At 35.3% G+C, this 24,461-nt stretch overlaps 1 protein-coding gene across 1 annotated transcript in view; it reads left to right on the forward strand.

The window, feature by feature from the left end:
• Positions 1-306: 306 nt before the first annotated feature.
• LOC145558551 (uncharacterized) overlaps positions 307-24,461 on the forward strand; it is a 30,112-nt gene continuing 5,957 nt past the window's right edge. The window contains exons 1-14 of the mRNA XM_081619826.1: positions 307-772; positions 4,066-4,140; positions 6,376-6,526; positions 11,327-11,395; positions 11,504-11,676; positions 12,084-12,221; positions 12,827-12,952; positions 16,022-16,120; positions 16,829-16,949; positions 18,031-18,094; positions 20,909-20,963; positions 21,059-21,183; positions 23,437-23,510; positions 23,594-23,643. Coding sequence (XP_081475952.1) covers positions 440-772; positions 4,066-4,140; positions 6,376-6,526; positions 11,327-11,395; positions 11,504-11,676; positions 12,084-12,221; positions 12,827-12,952; positions 16,022-16,120; positions 16,829-16,949; positions 18,031-18,094; positions 20,909-20,963; positions 21,059-21,183; positions 23,437-23,510; positions 23,594-23,643 — 1,653 coding nt within the window. The 5' untranslated portion in view covers positions 307-439. The remainder of the gene's footprint in view (positions 773-4,065; positions 4,141-6,375; positions 6,527-11,326; positions 11,396-11,503; positions 11,677-12,083; positions 12,222-12,826; positions 12,953-16,021; positions 16,121-16,828; positions 16,950-18,030; positions 18,095-20,908; positions 20,964-21,058; positions 21,184-23,436; positions 23,511-23,593; positions 23,644-24,461) is intronic.

The following is a 24,461-nucleotide window of genomic DNA, read 5'->3' on the forward strand; positions in this document are numbered from 1 at the left end:
TTAGAAAACAGGGGAATTCACAAGACTCTTCAACATTTCACGTTGTTCGATATTCAATGACGTGAAACCCTTTCACTGAGTTTGTTTTTTTGGGAGACACAATCAGGGGACTACTAGTTTGAATTTCCATAATTGAATTGAAGGATAAAAGGTGGTGAGGGGAGGAGAAAAGTAAAGTCAAAGTCAAAGATCTCAAAAGGAGTAGAGCGTGAAGTTAAAGTGGGTGACTTTAATTTTATTAAAATTACAAAAATATCCTCAAGTGCACCTTCCTTATGGAATTGACGAGTTACACCTAAGGATAAAAAACTGTGAAATCTAAAACCCTGAATTGGGGGTTTAAGAATTAAGATCCCACACAAGCAAAATCCTTGAAATCTCCATTCCTCCATTTTTAAGCTGACGCTTGACAGCTGAGGAGGAGGAACATCTTACAACAATGGTTAGAGGACCACTTCTCCGCTCCTTATTCACCGCCGCCAGAAAGTCCATCACCTCCACCAACACCACCAAACCCTACTTAAACTCTCGCATCTTTCCTCACCTTCGCCCTTACTCCACCGCCACAGCCGCCAACGCCGCAGCCGGTAACATCAACCCGTCTTTAGATCCCTCGCGCCTTCGTAATGTTGCGGTTATTGCGCACGTTGACCATGGCAAAACTACACTTATGGATCGGCTTCTCCGTCAGTGCGGCGCCGATATCCCTCATGAACGTGCCATGGATTCTATATCGCTTGAGCGTGAGCGCGGTATTACTATCTCCTCCAAGGTTTGCCTGCCCCTTCCTTTGTTGCTTTTGGTTGATTGATTTTGTAACCTTTTGAAATTAATGGGTTGAGTACTGTTTGAATTTTGTAGTTTAAATTCTAATTATGCTTTATTGGGGTAGTATTAGTTTGTTCAGATTGGATTACTAAGAGCAATTCGTAATCTTACTTTAAGTTGGGTGTGAGTCTTTTTTAAAGACTTGTTCTGCTTCTTGTTATTGTTCTTGAAAAGGGGATTAATTATATGAGGGCATTGAACTATGGACCATACTAATGATCAAGTACTAGCCTTTTAATTCCTTAGAATAAACTGAGGGTCTTTGAAAGGTCAAGTGATAGAATTTGAAATGTAGGATGTATGCTTGGCTTGTGCTAAATTAGTAGAAACTGAGACAGGCTTTTCATGAGCATTTAAAGGCAAGTAGTTGCACATACAAGTTTCCATGAACATGCAAAACTAACAAGATGTTTGCTCGAGTACGCGTGCAAAATTTTCATGAATGTTAAAACAGAAAACTTGTATTGACAATATTGTCCATCAATCCATGAGGGTGCTTCTTTGTTCTCTTTATTCTTTGTGATTAGTTTTATCTTTGTGATTATTCAATCTTAATTTTACTTAGGGCTTGTTTGCCTCTTGGTTGGTTGTGGACTAGTTGTTGACAGTTTTATTTTATTTTATTTTTATTTATTTGTTTAAAAACAAGTCTAGTAAAACAGGAAGTTAAATGATATTAGGAATTTGTGTAATTAGAAGCCAAAAGCTACTAGCTAATCCAAATAGCCTTTTCATTTTAGCATAAAAAGTCATTTACCAAACACGTTTGGATGTTTTACTAAATTAATAAGCCAAAAGCCAATAAAAAAAATGTATAATCCATTTACCAAGCAAGACCTTAGCATGAGATTTAATGAAATTTCTTCAATTATTAAATCAAGCTATAATCTTTTGCTTGTATTTTCTTTGATTTTTTATCTAGCACAAAACTCAAAAAAAGTGACTCCTTATAAGCTGGGAAAGTGTGTGAATTTTGAAGTTTTGGTAACTATTGCACATAAGTTAAGCTAGCTACTTTCGTGTATAATATTTTTTAGAAAAATTGAAATTAATAATATTACCTATTACCGTTTTGCTGAAAGCAATCACACCTTTTGATCATCTCAAAATAATCACACTTTTCCCCTTTATCTTCTTAAAATGGGTCATGACTGGTTTTGTTATGTTGGTAACTGGTTGAGGAAGTTACCATGCCACGTGCCACTTTCAAATTGGTCTATTTTTTTTGATAATTAAAAACCTCCTTGAACTTATAGGGCTTCCTTCCCTTTTTCCATTCCCTTTCCATGGCAACCCCTCCTTCCACGCCTCCTTGTACCCATCACCACCCTATCACAATTATGGAACCGAACAACCACCCCTCTCCTTCTTCCTCCTCTTTTGCCACTCCTTTCCATGACCCTTTTGTCAAAACCATGCCCCACCTCAAAGACCCCATGAAAAAGGGTAAAATTAAACCTTTTACTCTATCTTGGTGAAATTAAATGGAGAGGAACAATTTTGACAGGTGAAAGTCAACCATCGATTCGCGATTTTTCGACGAGGGTAAGGGTTTAGTGGGTGGTTTAGGGGAAATTGGAAAGGTTGGATGGTGGTTTCGTGGTGGTGGAAGGGTGGTTCCATGGTGGGTTAGGTACAATTTTAATGTGGGAGGGTGGTGTTGGTGGTAGTGAGGTGGGTTGGGTTCCTCGTTGCCAGTTATGATGGCTATGGAGTGTGGTTGCACCAGTGATGGGTGAGGAATTGACGATGCTATTGTTGATGAGTGTTGCTTTGTTGTGATGGTGAGTAATGCACTGTTTTTGAAGGTGGTGGTAAGAGGAAAGGGGAAGGGGCAGTGGTGGATGGTGGTAGGAGAAGGGGGTGGGGAGGTGGGTGGTGATTATGATGAGTGGGGGTGAAAGAGGTGGGGTTATTGGGTGGTGGACCGGTGGGAGTGCATTTACAAGGGTTTTGGGTGTTCTAAGGTAGCGACGGTGGGGGCAATGGCGATGGTGGTAGTGAGGTGGTGCAGTGAGGAGGGATGGTTGCGAGGGTGGTGATCGGAGGAGAGGTTTATAAGAAAAAATGAGTTCAAACCCTAAAACAGGTTGTAGGTTAACAGAATCATTTTAAGAAGTTGAAGGGGGGAAGTGGGATTATTTTGAGATTACGTTAAGGTGGGATTGTTTTCGGCAGATTAGTTAAAGGTGGGATTGTTAGTTTCAATTTTTCCTATATTTTTTTTTTTACTCAACTCCTCATTTAATTAATTATTAATACATCTCCTACATAGTCTTTTATCCATTGATGCAACTAATACTAAATTATCATAATTTTTTTTACTTTTCTTGCTCTATTTTCTACTATGTGTTCCGTTTTTGATACACAATTTGTTACATTTCATTGTTGTTTTGCATTTGTAACCTTTTTGTGGAGTTGGGCTTCCTTGTCTAAGATACTATATTTCATACAATGAAACTTTATTTACTTGCTTTTGGGTCTCTATTCATGCAACCATTTTTTTCATTCTTGTTTTTGTTATTTTGTTATAAGCTGGTAACCTTGCAGTTATCTATCATGACTATTAAGACCTTTTTTTGTCATAAATTGAACATTGATCTGTAACAGTAACATTTTAATACATTCTTAGTATGAGATGTAGTATTCTTAAATTAGGTAAAGTGAAGTTTTCCAATAACTATTTTTCCTTGCTAATCATTTGCCCTAATGTCTTTGGATATCTAGTGAACAACAATGAAACTTTAGGGATTCAGAGAGTGGCGGTAATTGTAGGGGAACTACATACCTGGTGTACTTTTGAAATCATAAGGATACATGGGTACCTCTTATAAAGTACAAGGCACCTAATGAAAGCCCCTAACAGTAAAATTGTATAATAGAGGTAATGTTGTGTCTTTGGAGCTGTTTCTTCTTAGAAATGTGTGGATATAGTTACATTTACAATTCCCATGATTTCATAACCATTTTATTATAGACATTGCATCACATAACTGATGTATAGGATTAAGGTTTTCAGCAATTTGTTTAATTCAGAAAAAGTACATACTTCACTCAAGGTTTGATTGGTTGTCCATTCATTTGGTATGTTGGGAAATTAGACCATTCACTTGGTATGTTGGGAAATTGGAATGGGTGCTATAGAGATGCACTGCTTTTATCTTTCTGATAATTTGGTTACATCTGGATAATATCTTTTTTTATTTTATTTAATTACTTTTTTTTTGGGCAATGTAGGTTACATGCGTTTCATGGAAAGACAAGGAATTAAACATGGTTGATACTCCTGGACATGCAGACTTCGGCGGGGAGGTATGTTAGTGATATTCTTTCAATACAAGAAGTAAAGATTTTTTATATTTTATTTTTTTGGTTTGTATTTTATTGAGAATTGTGCTAATGTGGTACTCCCTCCATTTTTTTAAGTGCAACTCTTTCATAAATAGGTCATCAGTTAGTGAAACAATTCTATGGTAAAAATCCTTTATTATCCCTCTCCTTTCATAGTCTCCACTCTTACTTTTATTTTATTTCCTTCCTCTCACACCATTTACTTTAAAAAAAAAAAACTTCGCCTGCTTTCTCTACCTTACTTGCATAATATTCCAAAAAAATTTATTCAAATGCCTAAAACTATGTGATAGTTAGGGGTGTTTGGTTCACAAAATTTAGGTATGACTATATGAGGTATAAGTTTAAACCCATACATTATGTTTGTTTTAGAGTTTCAAACCCATACCTCAAACCCCCAAGGTGTAAGGTTTAGAAACATAGGGGGAAATTCATTCCATGATAAACCAAACATGTGGTATTAATAATCAAGTTTCCAACCCATACCACTATGGTTTCATTCTTGATTCCAACCCCATACAAATTTGCAAACCAAACGACTGCTTAAATGTTGCACTTAAAAAAAAAAAAAGAGGGAGTACGGAGTACTATTTGATCATTAAATCTTGGATGAAGGAAGAAGGATTTGAATTTACTTTACTTTTTATTTCTTAATTTTTTTCTTTAGTATTTAGGGTTAATTTTTGATGTCTCTAACAACTTAAGTCTAACCGTCTTGCCCAATACATGCTCAAGCATATATAAGGTTAACGGCGGAAGGTATGTACAGAGTCTTTGTTGTGCAATATGTCCGAATTATCTATAGTTTAAAGAAGAATTTCTTGAGTTATGTTGGTATCTTTGTTTTAGCTAGTATAAGCGTCAATAAAGAGGTTTTATATTCCATGTGGGTGGTGGGGGAACTTTGGGGGGAGGAGGAGGGTAATTTATTTTTTCTTAGAATGCTTTAATATTAACTTCTTCATAGCTCACCTAATGGCTTAATTTTGGTGATGGGTCTGATATTTGTGACAGAGAAAAAAGAATGTTGCTATATATCAATAACCCGCCACTAAATTTAAGGAGTCTTTAAGAATGTTATTGGTAAAGGCACTCATTTGGAACTGGGTAGATAACCCTAAAGATTGATGTTAAGAGATGAACATGTAAGCTTTAAAGCAATCCTTTGTTGTAGCAATGTAGCGTTAAAGATGGATTAATGTCAATTCCAAAAAAAAAAAGATGGATTAATGTTTAAGGATTTTTTGAGAATATTAAAGGTAAAGCCACTCATTCAGATCGGGGAAGAGGGCAGAAAGATTGATATCGAGAGATTAACATGTATGCTTTAAAGCAAGTCTTTGTTGTAGCTTTAAAGATGGGATACACTTGATCAAGATTTTAACTTACTTAGGGAAATGAGATAGAGATCTAAAAATCCTTTGGTCTGAAGACTTTACTGGTGAAGGTTTTCATGTACTATGAGAGCTGATGAGGAACATACTATTGGTTAGTTGTAAACAAGTGGTATTACCATTATTTTATTATTTTATTATTTTTTTATTTTTTTATTTATTAAATATGCATTTTCTTAGTTACTCTCAGTTGTTGGCAAGATTGTAAGCTTGTAAGAATACCTCCAACGTGTGCCCTTTGTATCGTGCTAGTATTTAATTTCGTTAAAGTTGACAATGGGCATTTATCAACTTTGTATAACATTAGACTAGTTGAATTTCATAGATCCTCATTAACAGAATTGATAGGGTTGCTAGTTGATTTGCCAAATGAGAAAAGCTCCTTTGAAATGGTATTGAAAATTCACATAGAAAACTTATGTAAGTATTTTGTGCTAAATGTACCAGATTTACCATAGGTTGCATCATGCGAATTCGTTTTATTACACCATGAAATATTGATCCCCCCCCCCCCCTCCTAATTGGAGATTTTAAGTGATATGGTATGCCTTTTGTTTACTTTTTTACCCCCTTAATTAAAGTTCAATTGTATTTGGACGATGGATTTTACATGCAATTAAAATTTAAATACATGTGGGTAAAGTGGGTGTATCTTATCTATATAAGGATCTCAGTATCTCACCAACCTTTAATTATCATCATGCTTGACATCACTTCTTTATGTGCTTTTTTCCCTTAGCCATACATATTGTATAATGTATATAATTATGAACAACTTATATAATCCCTTTTTGGTGGATAGGTTGAGCGAGTTGTTGGCATGGTTGAAGGTGCAATTTTAGTTGTCGATGCCGGTGAGGGTCCACTTGCCCAAACAAAGTTTGTTTTGGCAAAGGCGTTGAAATATGGGTTGCGTCCTATACTACTATTGAACAAGGTGGATAAGCCTTCAGGTGAGTATTATAAAAAATTTCTCATGGATTGAGGGGTATCATATATTTTCTCTTCATAGTGTGATAAGCCAGGATGGGAGGGCTCACTATAATATTAGAAAAATAAAGGTTCCTCCTTTTGAAGAAATAGTATTAGAGTTGGTTATAAGTTACTATAGGGCTTGGTGACTTGGGTTTGATTTTGAGAGTTAGACATAATTATTCTAAAATGAAGTACCCAAAGGCTATCAAAAATTCAAACATGAAGTTCGAGATATGGGTGACAATAACATTATCAAAGCTTTAATCCCAATGATGGGTAGCTACATGAACCACCAATGATCATGAGCTATAAACTTCACCCTTCATCCCCCTCTTTGGAGTGGTATGTGCTCTTATAAACCAATTTGCCTAATGCACATGTTTTTAGGATGATGAATATGAAAATAAGATAGTGGGGTTTGGTAGATTAAGGGTGAAGGTAAAAAACAAGACAATGAAATTTGACTGATAAAAATTGGATAAGAAAAATACGAAAGTAGTTCGATTGGTTAAAAGTGAATAAAGATATAGATGATGATGAAATAAGACTTTTATTTAGAGACAAAGTTATAGGTAAAATGTGGCTTAGAGGGATTATCGTTAGGGATGGCAACGGGTCGGACTCGGAGCGGATTATGCTAAATCCGACTCCGACCCGACAGGAAGTCGGAGGTTAAATCCGACATCCGACAGGAAGTCGGAGGTTAAATCCGACATCCGACTCCGACATCCGACTCCGACTCCGACATCCGACTCCGACATCCGACTCCGACTCCGACTCCGACTCCGACTTTAATATCCGACCTCCGACTCCGACTCCGATCCGACCCGACTCCGAGTTTTTTTTTTCATTATTCAATATACTTTGAGATGTTGGGCTATTTGGGCCTTTACAACCCACACCCAATGCCACCATGACCCATACAAAAATCCACTATCTATTAGAGTCGGAGTCGGATAATCCGTTAAAGTTGGACATTTGTCGGAGTCGGATTTTTTTCTCGGATTTTTTGTAGGATCCGACTCCGACCCTCCTCCGACTCGGAGTCGGATTATTTTAACGGAGTCGAACTCGGATTACTTTTTCTCGGACTCGGAGCGGATATTTTACCTCGGATCGGGGCGGAGTAGGGTCGGATCCGGACTAGATTGCCATCCCTAATTATCGTACATAACTCCTTCCGTTCATGTCATTTTAGGTCTCTCTTGACTTCAAGACTCATGATTTCACTATTATTATTTTCTTACCGACTCTTCTTCCTATCTTAGTTTTAAGTACCCAAATCAGTGTAATTGATTCCTCCTTATTTACTTTCAACATTTGCAACTCCAACTTTTCTCCCGTATTTTCATTTCTAATTCTATCCTCTAGATGTTTCCACACATCGCATCTTTGCTAGTCCCAAGCACAACTTTAACTGCACTCCTTTAATACCAAAGGTATGCTGTTGTCACACAGTATCCCTGTTGTAGTTCTCCATTTGCTCCACTCGTAATTAATTTCATGGTTCCTAATCTTCACATCATGTTTTATATCTCCATGTACTACGTTTTATCCCGACTATTCTAAACCCTCTCCATTTCTCTAATTTAGCATTTTTTCGTACGTTAGTCTTGTCTATCAGTAGTACAAATGTTGTCATGTAAAAAGCATACACCATGGTTTCATTTTGGATAGACTGTTATTTCCTAGACTTTGTTGTTTTGTCCGAAACTGCTGCAATGTAAAAGAAACTAAAAGAGGCTTAATGTTCATCAGGGACAATTTAAAAATCCTTTGTTATCAAATGTCCTCACATGTGTTTGCACATATTTGTACATATCCTTAGTTAATTCAACATAATTTTTAGTAGTGCTTTTCTTAGCCACTTCCCACCAATGTACTTTTCTTGGCACCGATACACCATATAAAGATTATTGCTCCAAATCCTTCTTTCTTGCCTAGTACTCCATAAATTACCTTATCAAATACTTCCACTAATGTACTTCACTTGGCACCATATAAAGAATCTTGCTCCAAATCCTTCTTTCGCGCCTAGTACTCTATCATTTGCCTTATTAAATGAATCGCTCCATGGTTGCACTCAAATTGGTTTTTTTGAAATACTAGTACATTTCCTTGATTAATGCTTTATTACTCTCTCCCACAATTTCATAGTATGACTCATAAGCTTTTCTTTGTTATTACTAATCAATACCAAGGTTCTTTTTCTCCAATTTTTTGGGATCCAGTTAAAAATTTAATAAGCTCATTAGCTATCTCGTGCCAACTTTTTCAAAACACCTCTGTACCTTAATAAGAATATCTTATAGACAAATTGCTTTCCTTGGTTTAATTCTCCAGTATTGCCTTCGCTACCTCCACTTTTTGATCCATATAATCCTAATTAAATCTTCCCATTTATAGAAAAAGAACTTTGGTTAACTAATTGAAAAATCCCATCCTCCTCATCTTGATGTCTTCTTCTTGGACCAAAATCCTTTGATCATAATGTGTATACACTCCGCCATGTAATGGTCCTTGTTCATCAGGTGTCTTCTTTTTTCCATCCTATGAATAAACTTCTTCCCCTCATTTGAATCCAATTTGGTATAAACCTTCCCATTCCATTTCCTTTGTGAAGCACCGCCTATTTTTCCTTATACTTAGCATCCTTTTATTTTGCAATGTTTACCATCCTACAATTAACCAAGGCCAAATGTCATTCTCTCTCTCTTTTTTTTTTTTTTTTTTCTTGATTAGTGCTTTTACGCTATGTTAATTGGACACTACTAAAATCGTGAAGTGTCCGTGTCGACAAGAGAGGACACGAGCACGGACACGGGACACATGTCCGACCCTTCACTGTGCACTCGGACACTTCCATTAAGAGTGGAGAGGAAAAAAAAAGAGAAACATGAAAGAAAAACACATCTTGTTCGAAGACCACCGTTGATTAAGGGAAGAAGATTGCCATTTATTAGGATAATTTATCGAGGAAAGAATTAAGATAAAAAAAATTGGAGTGGACGTAATGAAAAATTTAAAGCTTTTGCAATGTATTATTTATTTATAAATTTAAGTGACGTATTGACATGTCCCCGTACCTGTGTCCAAATATCGGATAGAGTCCCTGGTCCTAAAATTTTGGAACTTGCCGGATCGGAACTTGGACATGTGTCCATGTCCAACACGCGTTCCCGAGTCCATGTAACATAGCTTTTACGTCCATATTCCACCATGATTTATTCCTGCACATATAACTGTCAATTCAGGTCATATTTGGATCAGGTCAATATAGTTTCCAGGTCTGTGGGGTTTAGGGCTTATGGCTGGTAAACTAAAATTTGAGTCAGGTCTGTTCATAATTATTACATCAGTATCAGATAGGGTCATTCTACGGGGTTTAGTTTGGCTGGGATCAATAATTAGTCAGGTCAACTTTGAATCCAATCATATCATTGTCAGGTCAGATTTGTAGCAATATGTTGTTAGAACCAAAATTAAAACCAATATTTATAATAAGTACTGATAATATTATTAACAATGTAAACAAGTTAAAGGTCAACTACTAAAGGTTAAATTTAGTTTCACTTTATCGTTGGCTTTTGCTCTTATATTAGTTTCGAGTCAGGTTAACAATGGGTCAGATACCATTGGGTTACTGTTTATTATGGATGAGGTCATTAACAAGTGTGCCATGTTAAAATTGGTTTAAGTGAAATTGGTTGCTTGATATCATACCGGGTTTGGTTTGGGTTATAAGCTTCCATTGTTTGGGTACGTGTCAGTTATAGGTCTTTGCTGGTTGGGTCAGATTTTGACAACTCCACCTGCACCATTGATTTCTCCTTTAATTCCTCTACACCTCCTTGTCAACTCTAGATTATCTAGAAACAACTCATCTTTGCCTAAGCCAAGTTGGGGTCCATCTCTCTGTTTGGCTTCATTTACTACTTGAAGTATGATTATATGTACGATTTATGATTTTTTTTATTTTTTTTTTATTTTTTTATTTTTTTTTATTTCCTAAAAGAAATACTAGTAATGCTTGGTGACAATGAAAATTATCTTTAAATACAATAATTAAGATAAAAGAGATATTAGAGGTTAAAAAAGCTACATGGAAAGTACTGAAACTCAAAGCTAGACTGCTAGGAAAAGGACAAATCTAAACCCAAAAAAACTTAGAAGAGGCCAGTCAAACTACGCCATACTTTTGACGAACTCGATCCTCACAATCTCGCTCTTGTTTTACTAGTGAAAGAAGGTTAAAAAAAAAAATTAAAGAAAAAGGGGAGAAAAGATACGCCATATATAAAGGATAGAGAGGAGAAAAGAAAAGCCCTATTGTTTTGATTGTTGTTCATGTGGATCTCAACTCCAAATTTAGATCTAGGGTTAGGAAGTGTAGAGTCCATATACTCCCTTTCAGGGTTGACCCATATTTTGTGTCTGTACTTTGGTCAGGTTGTATCAACACGGGTATGGCTGGGTCAAATGGTAAGCCCTAGCATCAAAATTACTTGATATATACCAGAAAGCTCAGGACATAGGCCTCATATTTAAATTGATTGGACAAGGTTGGGCTATTAATCTTATTGTCCACACTTTATATAGGTGTAGCTAGCTATTTGCTATATTTGTAGCTTGTTTAACTTATTAGTTTTGTTTGTATTTTGATTGAGGGGTCCTGTTCAGTACTAGACTTTTCATATAAGTGTTTTTATTTTCATTTGTATATGTGAAGCATTCAGTGCTCATTTGTTAATCTTTGTGCTTAAATGATGCTTATGCAGTATCTGAAGAGAGATGTAGCGAAGTGGAAAGCCTGGTGTTTGATCTATTTGCAAATCTTGGTGCTACAGGTTTGTAATCGAATTGAGAATGGCCACTTGATGAATGCTACTTCATTTATAATTTATGCCATCTCTGCAAATTAATAGTGCATAACATAATTTTTAATGCTCTTGTAGAGGAACAGTTGGATTTTCCTGTTCTCTATGCTTCTGCAAAAGAAGGATGGGCATCATCAGAGTACACCAAGAGCCCCCCTGAAGAAGCTAAGAATATGTCGGATTTGCTTGATACCATAGTCAAACATGTTACTCCACCAGCAGCGAATCTTGATGCTCCTTTCCAGATGCTGGTTTGTAGTTGAATATGCATTACTAGAAACTTTATTGGATTGTGATTTGTGCATGTGCATCTCATGTATTCAGAGAGGGAGGGAGGGAGGGAGGGAGGGAGGGCCTAGTGAATTGAAGAAGAAAGAAGGGTTAAACTACCTCTTTTATTCAATGCTGCAATTTTAATCTTATCTTAATTTAAGAAAACCTAAAAGGCTTAGAACATGGAAATGTAAACTTGAATAGAAGAAACACAACATTAAAAGTCTTCTAAAAGTGTGTGCTCAAAAAGCTTCCAAGCCACCATTGTCAGGGCCGTAGTCCTTTGGGATGGATAGTTATTTGTGTACTTGATGCACTCTCATTTAGTTTATTTGTTTGGTGTTAGCTTTAAACCTTGAAAAAAGATTTTTATACATCATTTTAGGTCTCCATGATGGAAAAAGACTCCTTTGTTGGAAGAATATTGACTGGTCGCATCTCTTCCGGTGTACTTCGTGTTGGTGACAAAGTGCATGGACTGCGTGCTACTGATACAGGAGTTCAAAAGATTGAGGAAGGAAAGGTCAGTTCCTAGATCTGTCAGGCCTTTGATGCTTTTTTTTTTTTTTTTTTGGTTTTGTGTACCAAATTCACTAATGTCCTCGTCGCCTTATTTATGGGAATATGTTCTAATCAAGAAATAAAAACTACTTATCCTACTGATGCCTACAATTCTGTTATTGTGATTTGGTGCATGTTACTAAGGGCCTGTACTGAAAACAACTGAATTGAACTGAACTGATGAGCTGAACTGAATTGAATTTAATTGAACTGAACTGAATAGAGCTGAAATGATTTGTTTATGAGATAAGGATATTTGAAACTGAACTGAACTGAAATTAAGCTGAAGGTAACATGCCCTAAGTCCTGTAATAATAATTAAGCTACAGGATACAAGATGAAAAAATCCTTCAGTGGCTGATAATAATTAACTTCAGTTCACTATAAAGGCAAAGATTTCTAAACAAGTAGGTCTATACACTTCTAATACTTGACAATTTGACACTTAAAAGTAGTTCAAACAAAATAAGCTTTATGCTTTTCAAAATATTTCTAATTCTCTCAATTAGGTTGGATATACGGTTCATTAGTAATTTAGTTTAACATGGGTTCAATGTTTTCTTGTAGGTTGTCAAATTGATTAAAAAGAAGGGTACTAGCATGTTTTCTGTTGACAGTGCTGGAGCTGGTGATATTATTTGTATGGCAGGTTTGGCAACTCCTTCAATAGGGCATACTGTTGCTAGTACAGAGGTCTGTTAGTTTCTGTTGTTTTGTTCATAATAAAGTTTTTTCATACTATTCCTCAGTCTTCTCACGCTTGACAATTATGTTCTAGGTCAATCTTTTGTGTGTTATAGACTAGGAAAATCAGACTGTAATATTATATTTGATTGATATTCAAAGATAACTGTTACAAAGAATATAGCTTGAAGCAATAACTCTCCAAAAGTAGCTTGAGGCTACAACTCTCACTTCATACCATTCGCACAAGTCACATGGACAACTATTGTTTTATTGCTAAGCTTATATATGAAGCATCACCAATACAAAGCTACCCTTATGTTAATTTATTATGTCTTGCTCTGCTGCTGCAACAATCAGTCCCAAGTTCCTCCCCTCATAGTGCTCTATTGAGTAGTTTTGTCCTCTTCGGGTGAGATGTTCTGCCCCCCCCCCCCCCCTCCCCCATTGGCTGCTGCTGATTGCCTTGTTTCCTGTCCACTTGTGACTGTTTCCTCCTCCTACCAGACCCGGATAGTTGGCTATGGTGCTGGGTCAGCCCGATACATTACATAGTGTTGAGCATTTCTTTCATTATTTGCTACACCTAAAACAAATAATTCTGGTTGATTTCTAGGTTTTTACTGTTGATCTGCTAATTGTTTAAGTTTTATGTAAACCATGTATTGCTTGATTGGATACATATCATATTCAGTGTGGCTGTTCCTAAAATTACCTGAGTGATATTTATAGATGGTAGCTTCTATATATTATTTTACTGTTAATCAACATTAGTGATTGTGTCTTTTGACATACAATTTCATTTTATTCATTTTGTTGTGCACATAGATCCAAGATCCTACTATGGCTTGGCATTATATTAGAGGATAATGATTGAGTATTGGTGAGATTTTTAATTTCGATCTCTAGTCTTTAAAGCTGTATGACATTTAGAATTGGTTTCAATGATTAAGGGACTAGATCAAGAAATTATGAAAATCAGAAGGCTATGCTTGGGGCATTTAATGCCTATATTTTGGGACAATCTTAAATAGATTGAACGCACTACTATTGGGAATGCTCTTGTCCAACTTTTTCTGTTTGGTTATCATGGCTGAAAAGTAATAAGAATCGTCACAGGAAGGCTATACTAAGGGGTCAATGGCTAGATGATAAGCATGAGATGCCATTTCTAGATAGATTCTAGTGAAACCCAGGGTCATTACTGGATGGTGGACACTTGTTTATACCATTTTAAGGGTTTTCACTTTGTTTTAAAAAGCAGCAAGACATCCCAATATACTATTTTATCACAACGTAATTGGGTTCAGTTGGGCCCAAAAAGATTTGAATTTGCTTTAGATGTTTTAAAGATTAATGGGTTAAAGACAACACTAGAAACATGTAAAGAAATAAGGGTAAATTAATCCTAGAATATTGAAGGTGCAATATTCACATTACAGGCTTTTAGCTCAACTGGACAACAATTTTTATTGCAATGGAATTTAAGTTGGGAAGAGTTTATTCTAAATTTATGTTAGTTGAAATTCCTGATGGACATAGGATGGTTATTGTAGGCTGAGGTGGGAAAGAAACAGGATATAGTGTAACACCAACGAAGGGAGTTAAATTTGTTGACAAGGCAAGTGTTCTTTGCTTTTCTCTAGATGGCCTCAAAGTGAAAGCAATTGAAATGTTCTGCATCAATTCTCAAATTTAGTGAACTTAAAAAATTGTATATGAAGAAGGCCCTATTAGAAGGGATACTCTTGACTTGGAAAATTAGAAACTTCCAAAACATAAGCTAGAAATATTTACAATGCCTTGTCAACTCTTAAAAGAAGAAGGGGAAAGCTGTGGCTGTTATACTGTTTGTCATCTGACTGCCTTGGAGTTGCTCTTCTAGAATGAAGTGGAACATTAGTGGTGTTCAGTATTTAAGTACTTTCCTCCACCTTGGTCGATGTTGCAACACTTGCTGTAAGTGGCAAAAGTTTCTCCACAGTAAGAGGCAGTTGCATTTCCTCCACCAACAGAAGTAGCCGGATTTCCTCCACTATCTGCAATTCTGTCACTCTTGGATTTAACTGCAAATCAATGATGAAATTAGTCACAAGGCTACGAGCTCTCTCAATGCTTTTGTTCCCTAATTTATGTTTATGGCTTGCTAGTTCTTTTCTTATCATATCCTTCAGATGTGATGTTTCATTTATCGCCTTTGGTTACTTAAATGCTTCAATTACGTATTTTGTTTCATATTCCATTGTTGAGAACTTTTAATTTTGTTAGTTATGATGGGAGAAATTATTCTATACTAACAGTTTTTTCCAACGTATGGATCCTTTTTATATTTAAATTAATCTGTACATTATAAGTAGCTAATCTATTATTAATACTCTTGCTTTGTTAATTTATCAGTCATTGTGTGCTGTTGTTTGTTTATTAGGGATTACCATGGCATCCAAATGACAGAAAGACCAAAAGAGATAAAAATTTTATGGAAATAGGATTTATAAATAGTCTTTTTGTATGCTCCGCTGCCTGAAAGAGTGAAAGCTGTTATTTGTGATTTACTGTTTTTGGGGGTGGGCTGGTGAGGTAATTTTTTTAACAGATTTTGACAACTAATTTAAAAAATAGTTATTATACTATTAGAAGTGGTATAGTAAATGCATAGAGGCATATAACTCAGGCGTTAGTGTCGGAAGTTGCAGATTGAACCTTTTATCAAAGGCAAATTGTGCCAATACATTCTCCTAGGTCAAATGTCAAGTGCTGTTCATTTTATGGCCTAAATATGTTTTTTTTTTTTTTACTGTTTTATAAGTTTGAAAAAGGCTTTACCCACAATCAAGTGGGGTCATTTGACCCCAATACTTTGATAATAGATTTGCCCTGGCTTTTTTTTTTTTTCAGCTTAGTTTTTTGAGTTTCACCCTCTATTTTTGTTTTTTCTTTTCATATTTGTAATTTTTATCTGTGTCCATTTGTGTGTATTACTGTTATTGATAGTAAATGAATAACAATCATATTTTGTGCTTTGAAATTTTGTAAATCATATACTGCTTTGAGTAATTTTTGTTTAAAATTTAATATTAGGTATTGGATGCACTTCCTACTGTCGAGTTAGATCCTCCAACCATTTCAATGACTTTTGGTGTGAATGACTCTCCACTGGCTGGCAAAGATGGAACTCATGTAAGTATTTTTTTAAATCATTTTGCAGTATTCAACTTGCATTTGCTCTGTAGTAACCCTTGTACTAAACATATTATCTCACAAGCGTGAATCACGAATCTACTATTTTCGAAGAAATTGGATCATGTTAATCATCTGATTTTCTGTAGGTTCTATGTGAAAAATGAACACTGCTGACCTAATTGTGTTTTTAACTACCAACTTTTGTGGTGATTTTACCATTGTGCATGTCTTTATTACAAGTGAATACCAGATTTAAGTTCAAAATTCATCTTTTCTCTTTGTGCTCTAGGTGGGGCAGTGTGTGTGTATGTGCGGGGGAGGGGGGGGGGATTATGTCAAGCTATCATATAAGATTTTCAAATTCTTCATTTTTGACTTCTTTTAGCAAATTTTTGCGGATCAGACAAAAAACCAGGGTCCTGGTACTCACTGGTGATTGGTTGGGGTAGTGGGTAGCTCACCTTGAATAGGAGTATGTTTTTGTTAACTTAGTTTTTTTTTTTTTCTTTTTCTAATGGAATATGTTCGTCACTCGTAATTCTACTTTTCATTTGATGGAGTTTTATTTACCAACATAAATCGTTGAATTATCATATACTCCCTTATACAATGCATATTTCGTTGGTGCTCCAAACTAATTATTTGTGCTTGGTGATCTAAAGGTTTGCTTGGATACTAACTCACTTACTTTTGTATTTCGTGTAGTTGACTGGTGGAAAAATTGGTGATCGGTTAATGGCAGAGGCAGAAACCAATCTTGCAATTAATGTAATCCCTACTTTATCAGAGTCATTTGAAGTACAGGGAAGAGGAGAGCTCCAACTGGGTTAGTACATGTGTTGTTGTGTGTGTTTTATTTCAATTCATTTCTGTCTAGTAGTTGACTTTACAATTTGCTGAATGTTTCTACACAATTTCACATCTCGAAACTACTTTTGATCCCAGTTTGTAGATCCTTTTCTAGATAAGTTTTCTAATATTTTCTTCGCTGTGTCTCTTGATTCTATTATTTCTTATTTGGGCCCAAACAAGCAATTCATTTCGTTGGGAGACTTGGCCAAAAAGTTTCAGCTTTCAGTTGGGTTTTTTTTAAGGCCATATTTAGAATTGCTTATCTGATCTAATTTTTGTTTGATTTTATCCTTACCTAAATATGTTTGGATTATTTTTTTTCTTCTTTCAATCATCATATTCACCACCATTTTTTATTTATTTATTTTTGTTATTGTCGCCATACTAATATTAGTACTAATTAAGTAAACTACCTTAGGGTGCGCCTGGGTTGGGTGGAATGAGGAGTAAAAGTTATGGGTTGGAATTATAGGCCTAGATAGAGGCTAAATTGTAACTTTTTACTTTCCATATGAGAGTAATACATTACCCTAAACCACCCCTCTCCCCTAGGGTAACAATTACCTTCAGCCTAGCCACTAGTCTCACTCTCCTCTCTTCTCCTCTACCCTTTTATATTCTCTCTTTCTTCCATGGGAATTCACGATTTTCATCTTGTAATTATTTTTGGTTTCTTTTGTCAAATTACTTTGATTTCATAGATAATAGCTGCAATAGTTTCTGAATTTCTCTTCTTTTGGTATTTTGATGAAGCTTTCATTGTTAAATTTTGACTTCTCTTTCATCAGAAAATCATCTATACCTTATGGAACCATGGACTAAAGGAGATGATTCGAAAAAATCCTCCATATCAAAAGCAGAAAATATTAATTAATTTTGTAATTGTTATTTATTATTAACATACCAAACTTTCAAAATCAGGAAATATTACATCATAAACTTATTGTACCTATTTATAGTAGTGTAAATTGTTGTAATGTTAGGTCATGGAAATATGTGACATTTGTCTTCTACTGGAGTTTTACTGACTTTTTCTATCTGTGTTCCCAATACAGGAATCTTAATAGAGAATATGAGGCGTGAAGGATTTGAGCTATCTGTCTCACCACCTAGAGTCATGTGAGTTTATTTTGTTAGATTAATCCACTTACGTTACTTCATTTTTCTTAGTATGTGTATCTATAATTCTATAGTAAATGAAAAGAAAATTGTGGAATGGAATGAATTTCTTTCATTGGGATACTTTGAATAAAGTTACATTGGTTATCATATTTCACATGAATTCAATTCAAAATCATGCTTTTGTAGATTTATGTAGATGGCCAATTTAATTATAAAAACCTCTATATATTAAACCATATCGAGTAACTTTTTTTGGGTGGATTGATAGTTTCGAACCATTAAGTCGTATTTTAATTAGCTAATAACTTGTCACCAAAGAATTAAAATTTAAAAACCATTAATATACTACTTCCTCCGTTTCACTAAAATTACAACACTTGCCTATTTGTGTTGTTTCAAACTAATTGCAACACTTCCTTTTTTGACAACTTTTACAGCTTTTCTCACCTACTTTCTTCATACTTGATTCAATCTTTCCCTCTCCTCTTCTCTCTATCTTCCTTAAAAAATAATACTATTACTTTTAACTTTTAGCACTCTCTATCCTCTTGCATTAAATAGATTGCCCATTACAAGTGTTGCCATTTTAGTAAAACAGAGGAAGTGCAAGTGTCCTTTATAAACTAGTATCAAATGTGATGATGTACAAATTAGTAGCAAATGTTGATGATGGTGTAGTGTTAAATTTGCTGCAATAGGATGGTATTAAATGAAAATTGCTCTAACAAATGTTAAAATAATGCAAAAGAGGTCTTTTGGCCCTGAAATTCAATGTATATATACAATCTTGAGAATTATCATTTAATATTGCTTATAATATTGTCTTTTCAATTGCTATATGTGTTGCAAGTAATGATCGAAAATAAATTTATAATATTACATTAGTCATAATGCACTTTGTGCAACTCAAATCCACATCATTGATTTGGAATGGCTTGGTAAAATGGCTCACATACCTGTGCTGACATGACCCGACATTGGCACGGGTACAAAATCCAGGTCAGATCCTCCATTTGTTACTTAAAACACAAGTCAGAGAATGCCATAAATCAAGGACAGAGAAAGAGAGGAAGGAGGGAGATAGAGAGATATTGTCAAGGATACATCAATGGCTTTAATCATGAAGGAGGTGATTGCTAATCTTGTTTCTCAATCGTTTCTCCTCTCTCTCTATAGAAGGAAATGGACACACTTGGGCAGGAAAATATTGCATGATTAGCTGCCACCTGTCAACATTGACCTATGTTATAGTATAAGTATCTAGATTCTTCTTTTAAACAAAGATTGACCCATCATTTATCTTGGTTTCCATAAGCTGCAACCTCACCTAAAGCATTTTCTTTTTTAAATCTGCTTCTTGAAGAATTTTTTTAAAGTCCCTAGTTTCATAAAAGGTAACTACTTCACCATTCAATATGTCAATATTTAGAACAGCATTAAGATCCCCAAATTGCAGCCATGGTGAATCTTGGAACCCCAAAGCCTTCCTTGCCTATTTTCCTGTGCTCAACAGTATGCCGTCTGTAAACCATAGTACATTAAGCGGGCAATGTATAAATTGCTCATGAACTGATAAAGTATTTAAATTGGTTTCTGCAATCTTCCTGGCTATTCATAATTATCTCACCATTTTCACTATCTACCAAACCTTTTGTTTATTTTGGTACTTCTATGTAACTATTGCTGCTACCACATTTCATGCACGATAGTGCAGGGATTTCTTGATCTCTGCAGCCTTGTGGGGCTGCTTCTAGTAGTAATCACCATCACTGCCATGTTTCACTTTTTCGAGCATAGGATCCACAGTCGACAATAAAGAATGTGCATTACTCACCCCAGAATTGTCTATCTTCTTGCATTTATTTCTTCCTGTTACCATCCTCCAGCCAGCGCCATTTGCAGACGAAGCAGGAGTGGTGGCTGACTTGGAGTAACAGCCGCAGCACATCCTGTAGGGTTAGTGAAGACCTAGAAGTAGCTGCAGGTACAGGTTGTAATGTTCCAGGCCCTTAAACTTTCTTCTCTTTTGAACAGGTTTTTTTCTAGGCCTACTGCTAGGCTCCCAGTCCTCACCAATAATTGCCCCCCACCCCCTCAACCTCTTACAGAGATATGGTTTCTAGTTGTACAAAACTTTCTGCCCCAGTACCTTCTCCAAAATTTTCTATACTAAAGAATTCAGGTAAAGGAAAAGTAACATCCACAAACATCCTATCAAAGGTTTTTTTTCTTTTCATTTGCATACAAGATACTACCAAAATGCTCCCAGTCTCACCTTATGAGTCTCCACTCTTAAAAATTAGAGGAAGGGTAGGATGTCTAAACCACAACGGGATAACCAATAATCTTTAATTTCATGTATTGAGTTATTGAGAATTAAAAATGTAAAAAGAAAGGACGTCATTCACATTTAACCTTTTTTTAGAACTTTAGATGATATTCTGTTTGGAATGAGAATTATAATCTATGATTGTTTTTCCTAAAAAAATCATTTTTTATGCAGGGAAGATTGATTGATGGATAGATTGTACAATTATATACTATCTTAGTAGGGTATGGATTCATTGGTTTAAGAAAATATGTATTCCTATTATCAGTGTGATTAAGTAGGATTTATGATGATTTTGACCCCATATCTTCTTGTCTCTCAACTATTTTTTTCTTTTTCTGTCTGTGTTTGGAAATTCACCTTATTTCTGCTATACGTTATTGATGATAAATTATTTATAATACCATATGATGCAATGGTAACTCTTTTCCCTTGTTACTACATGGTAGATTGCTAACCAACTACTTTGTCTGCTGAATCAGGTATAAAATTGAAAAGGGTGAAAAACTTGAACCATTGGAGGAAGTAACTATAGAGGTAATTACTATTGTTGTCTTGAGGGAATGCACCAAGAGACAGTTTTCCTGAGAAAAGTGGTTGTCTTATGGATACTTATTATATTCTTGTTCCAGGTCAATGAAGAGCATGTGGGTTTGGTCATGGAAGCTCTATCTCATAGGAGAGGTGAAGTTGTTGACATGGGACCTGTGCCTGGTCATGCTGGGAGGACTAGATTGTCAATGATATGTCCATCAAGGTTGGTGATTTATGATTTTTTTTCTTTATTCTCTGTTAAAATAGGTCCTGGACCTTGGGAATCAGCCTTTATGTTTTATTTGGGTGTTGGGCCGCCGCGGGGGTGGGGGGTGTTTAACAAAATATGTCCTAAATGTTTAGAACTCTATTCCTGTGCCTTGTTACAAATTGCTTTCATGGACTGCAGTCATCGCTGAATTTTTATGTTCCCCCTTTTATCTGGCAACGGGGACAGCTAAAACTCACAATTAAGCTGCTTTGTCATTATGGGGAATTGTTGGACTTGACAAAGGCTACTGATATCCATCATTTCAAGACAATGTGGGCAAGATTTGAACAAATTACCAGGTCATAGTATTGGGGTTAGAAGAATTAATAGTAGAATCAGCCGTCATCACAAACTACCAGCATATAGCAAAATTGTATGTTCTATACGGCTAAACACCACTTTGACCATTAGTGTATCCTAGAGATTAGTATCTGTTTTTGTGCTATTAATCATTAATCTTTTTGTCTGCATTTGTCAATATTTCAAGTTTATACTTGTGTATTTATAGGGTTGCTGTTGAATAATGTAGTGTTATGACATTCATTTCCCACTGATTTTCCTTACAAGACTTCTCAGTCCTTTATGTGATGGAGTTTCATTTCATATGCTTATCACACGGTTAGATGTAGGGGTGAGCACGGATCGGATATCCGATCCGAAATTGGATTTCGGATCGGATATCTGTATCCGAAATTGGATTTCGGATCGGATATCTGTATCCGAAAAATCAGATATTTGATATCCGAATCTGATCCGAAATTTTTGGATATTCGAAATTTTCAGATCGGATAGTTTGGATATCCAATATCCGACCCATTTAATAATATGTGTTTTTTACCGTAATAATATTGTCATATTACTTAAATTAATGGCAAAATTTATTATTTTTGTAAGGCAAATTGATACTTACAAGCTACAATTGACATTCATGACTGCAAAATTAAACTCACAAATTTTGAATCTAATAACCCACAAATTTTGAATCTAATAACCCACAAATTTTGAATCTAATAAAACACAAATTTAGAATATAACTATACCACAAATTTCAGAATATACAATCAAAGATAACACTACTAATTGAAAGAAGAAACAAAAAAACCCAATTGACAAAAACCAAACATTATTTTGGTATAAAATCCAAAATCAAAGAACTAGAAAATCAAAGAATCCAAATGACCAGTGTACTAGTTTTGAGGACGAAGGCGAGAAGGAGACTTCTGGTGTGCTACCGGTTGAGGAGGTCTACCGGTAACTCGGTGAGCAGATGGAGATTTCAGGTGCGTGAAGGAGACTACCGGTGAGCTTCTCAGACTGAGTGAGAGGGACCGGTGTTCTATGGAGGAAGACGCACTACCGTTGCAAGAGGAGGAGATCTGAGAAAATGGGTATGGGATTTGAAATCTGAGAGGAGAGAGAGAAGATAGAGACTAGGGAAAGAAGAGAGAGAGAGAGAGAGAGAGAGAGAGAGAGGCGGTGGGTGGGGGTTGTGTTTTAAGGGAATAAAATAATGGTTTGGATTTTGGGACTTTTAAGAACTTGTACTCATACACTTAAGAAATAGAAAATGAAAGCAAGTCACCGATATCCGAAATCCGATAAACTGATATCATATCCGATATCGGATTTTGTCGGATCGGATATGCATATTTTTCGGCTCGGATGCGGATCGGATTTTCGGAATTTCAGATAGTTTTGCTCAGATGTTCTCACTGTTAAAAAGCCTAGTAATTAAAGACGGAAATGTTTAGAAATGCAGATAAGAGTTATAACTGCTGTATGTAGTGTTACAAATTCATCTATGTTTTCCGGATTATGAGAAAGTATATACATTTACGTCATTATGTATCTAGCTGTGCTTACAAATTCATCTATGTTTTCCAGATAAATCTGTCTGTGGTTTAGCTGTGCTTAAATCTCTTCTTTGATGTGTAGAAGAAGAGAATTTGACAATTTAGTATGGGTAGTAGGTAGCAGTAGTTGACTTCTAAATTTTCCTTGTACTAGTGTTGACGGTACATTTATCTTGTGCATGGACAATTTATGTATCGAATCAACCATTGCAATGTTCACTTTCACAGAAACAAAGTAGGAGTCTAAATTATTCTTTATTATGATGTGAGATTTCTTTTTTAGACATAATTGTTGCTCGACTTTTCATTTTTTTACTGTGCAGATAATCTTAGTTATATGGTAATGTTTCAGGGGATTGGTTGGTTATAGAAGTGTGTTCTTCAGTGTCACACGAGGAACTGGATTCATGCACAGGGCATTCCAGTGTATGCTTTGCTAACTCTCTTCTATGTTCCTGTTTGCTGTAAATACTAGATTCTTTTGACGTATATATGTGCATTTTTGACAGCTTATGGTAAGCACCGAGGTCCGTTAGGGAATGTTAGGAAAGGAGTATTGGTAAGTTATTCTTCAATCACTGTTTTACAGAATCTTAGCAGTAGTTGTTACCTTGGGGATTACATTTGCAGATTACTCTGTTCAAATTTGTTGTAAGCTAAAATATACTTTCTCCGTGTCTATTTACTTGACTAACATTCCTAAAATAAAAATTTCATATTACTTGACCCATACTATATTTGGTATGCCATTGGTTGACATAATTTCTAAATTACCCTCATAAAGTGTATGTAGAGACAACTTTTGGTGGTAATAAAGTAAATTACCACCCAAAAATGTAACCATTTTCGAACTAAACACCCGTTTAATTTTTTATTTTAAATTACCACCCCTTAAATTAAATAAATGCTCAGATTACTAACCATTTAAAAAATCCGGTGGATTTTCCGTCTGTAGGCCCCACCTAACACTTATTTTGACCCTTTTGATTGATTTTTTCCCCGATTTTTCTTTTTAAAAACTCTCTCCAAACTTTAATTCACATTTCGTTCACCAAATTCTACCAAATTTCAAAGAGAAAAATGCTAATTGAAGTTAGGAGAGCGTTTTTAAAGAGAAAAATCGGGGAAAAAAATCGGTCAAAAGGGTCAAAATAAGCGTTAGGTAGGGCCCACAGACGGAAAATCCACTGGATTTTTTAAATGGGTGGTAATCTAAGCATTAATCTAATTTAAGGGGTGGTAATTTAAAATAAAAAATTAAACGGGTGGTTAGTTCGAAAATGGTTACATTTTTGGGTGGTAATTTAAAAAATTTCCTTAATTAGGATTTATTTTTGATTAATTATTTTTTACAAAAATTGAATAAACAATTGTGTA

Source organism: Chenopodium album, chromosome 9, assembly GCF_948465745.1.
Source record: "Chenopodium album chromosome 9, dcCheAlbu1.1, whole genome shotgun sequence".
Taxonomy (NCBI): domain Eukaryota; kingdom Viridiplantae; phylum Streptophyta; class Magnoliopsida; order Caryophyllales; family Amaranthaceae; genus Chenopodium; species Chenopodium album.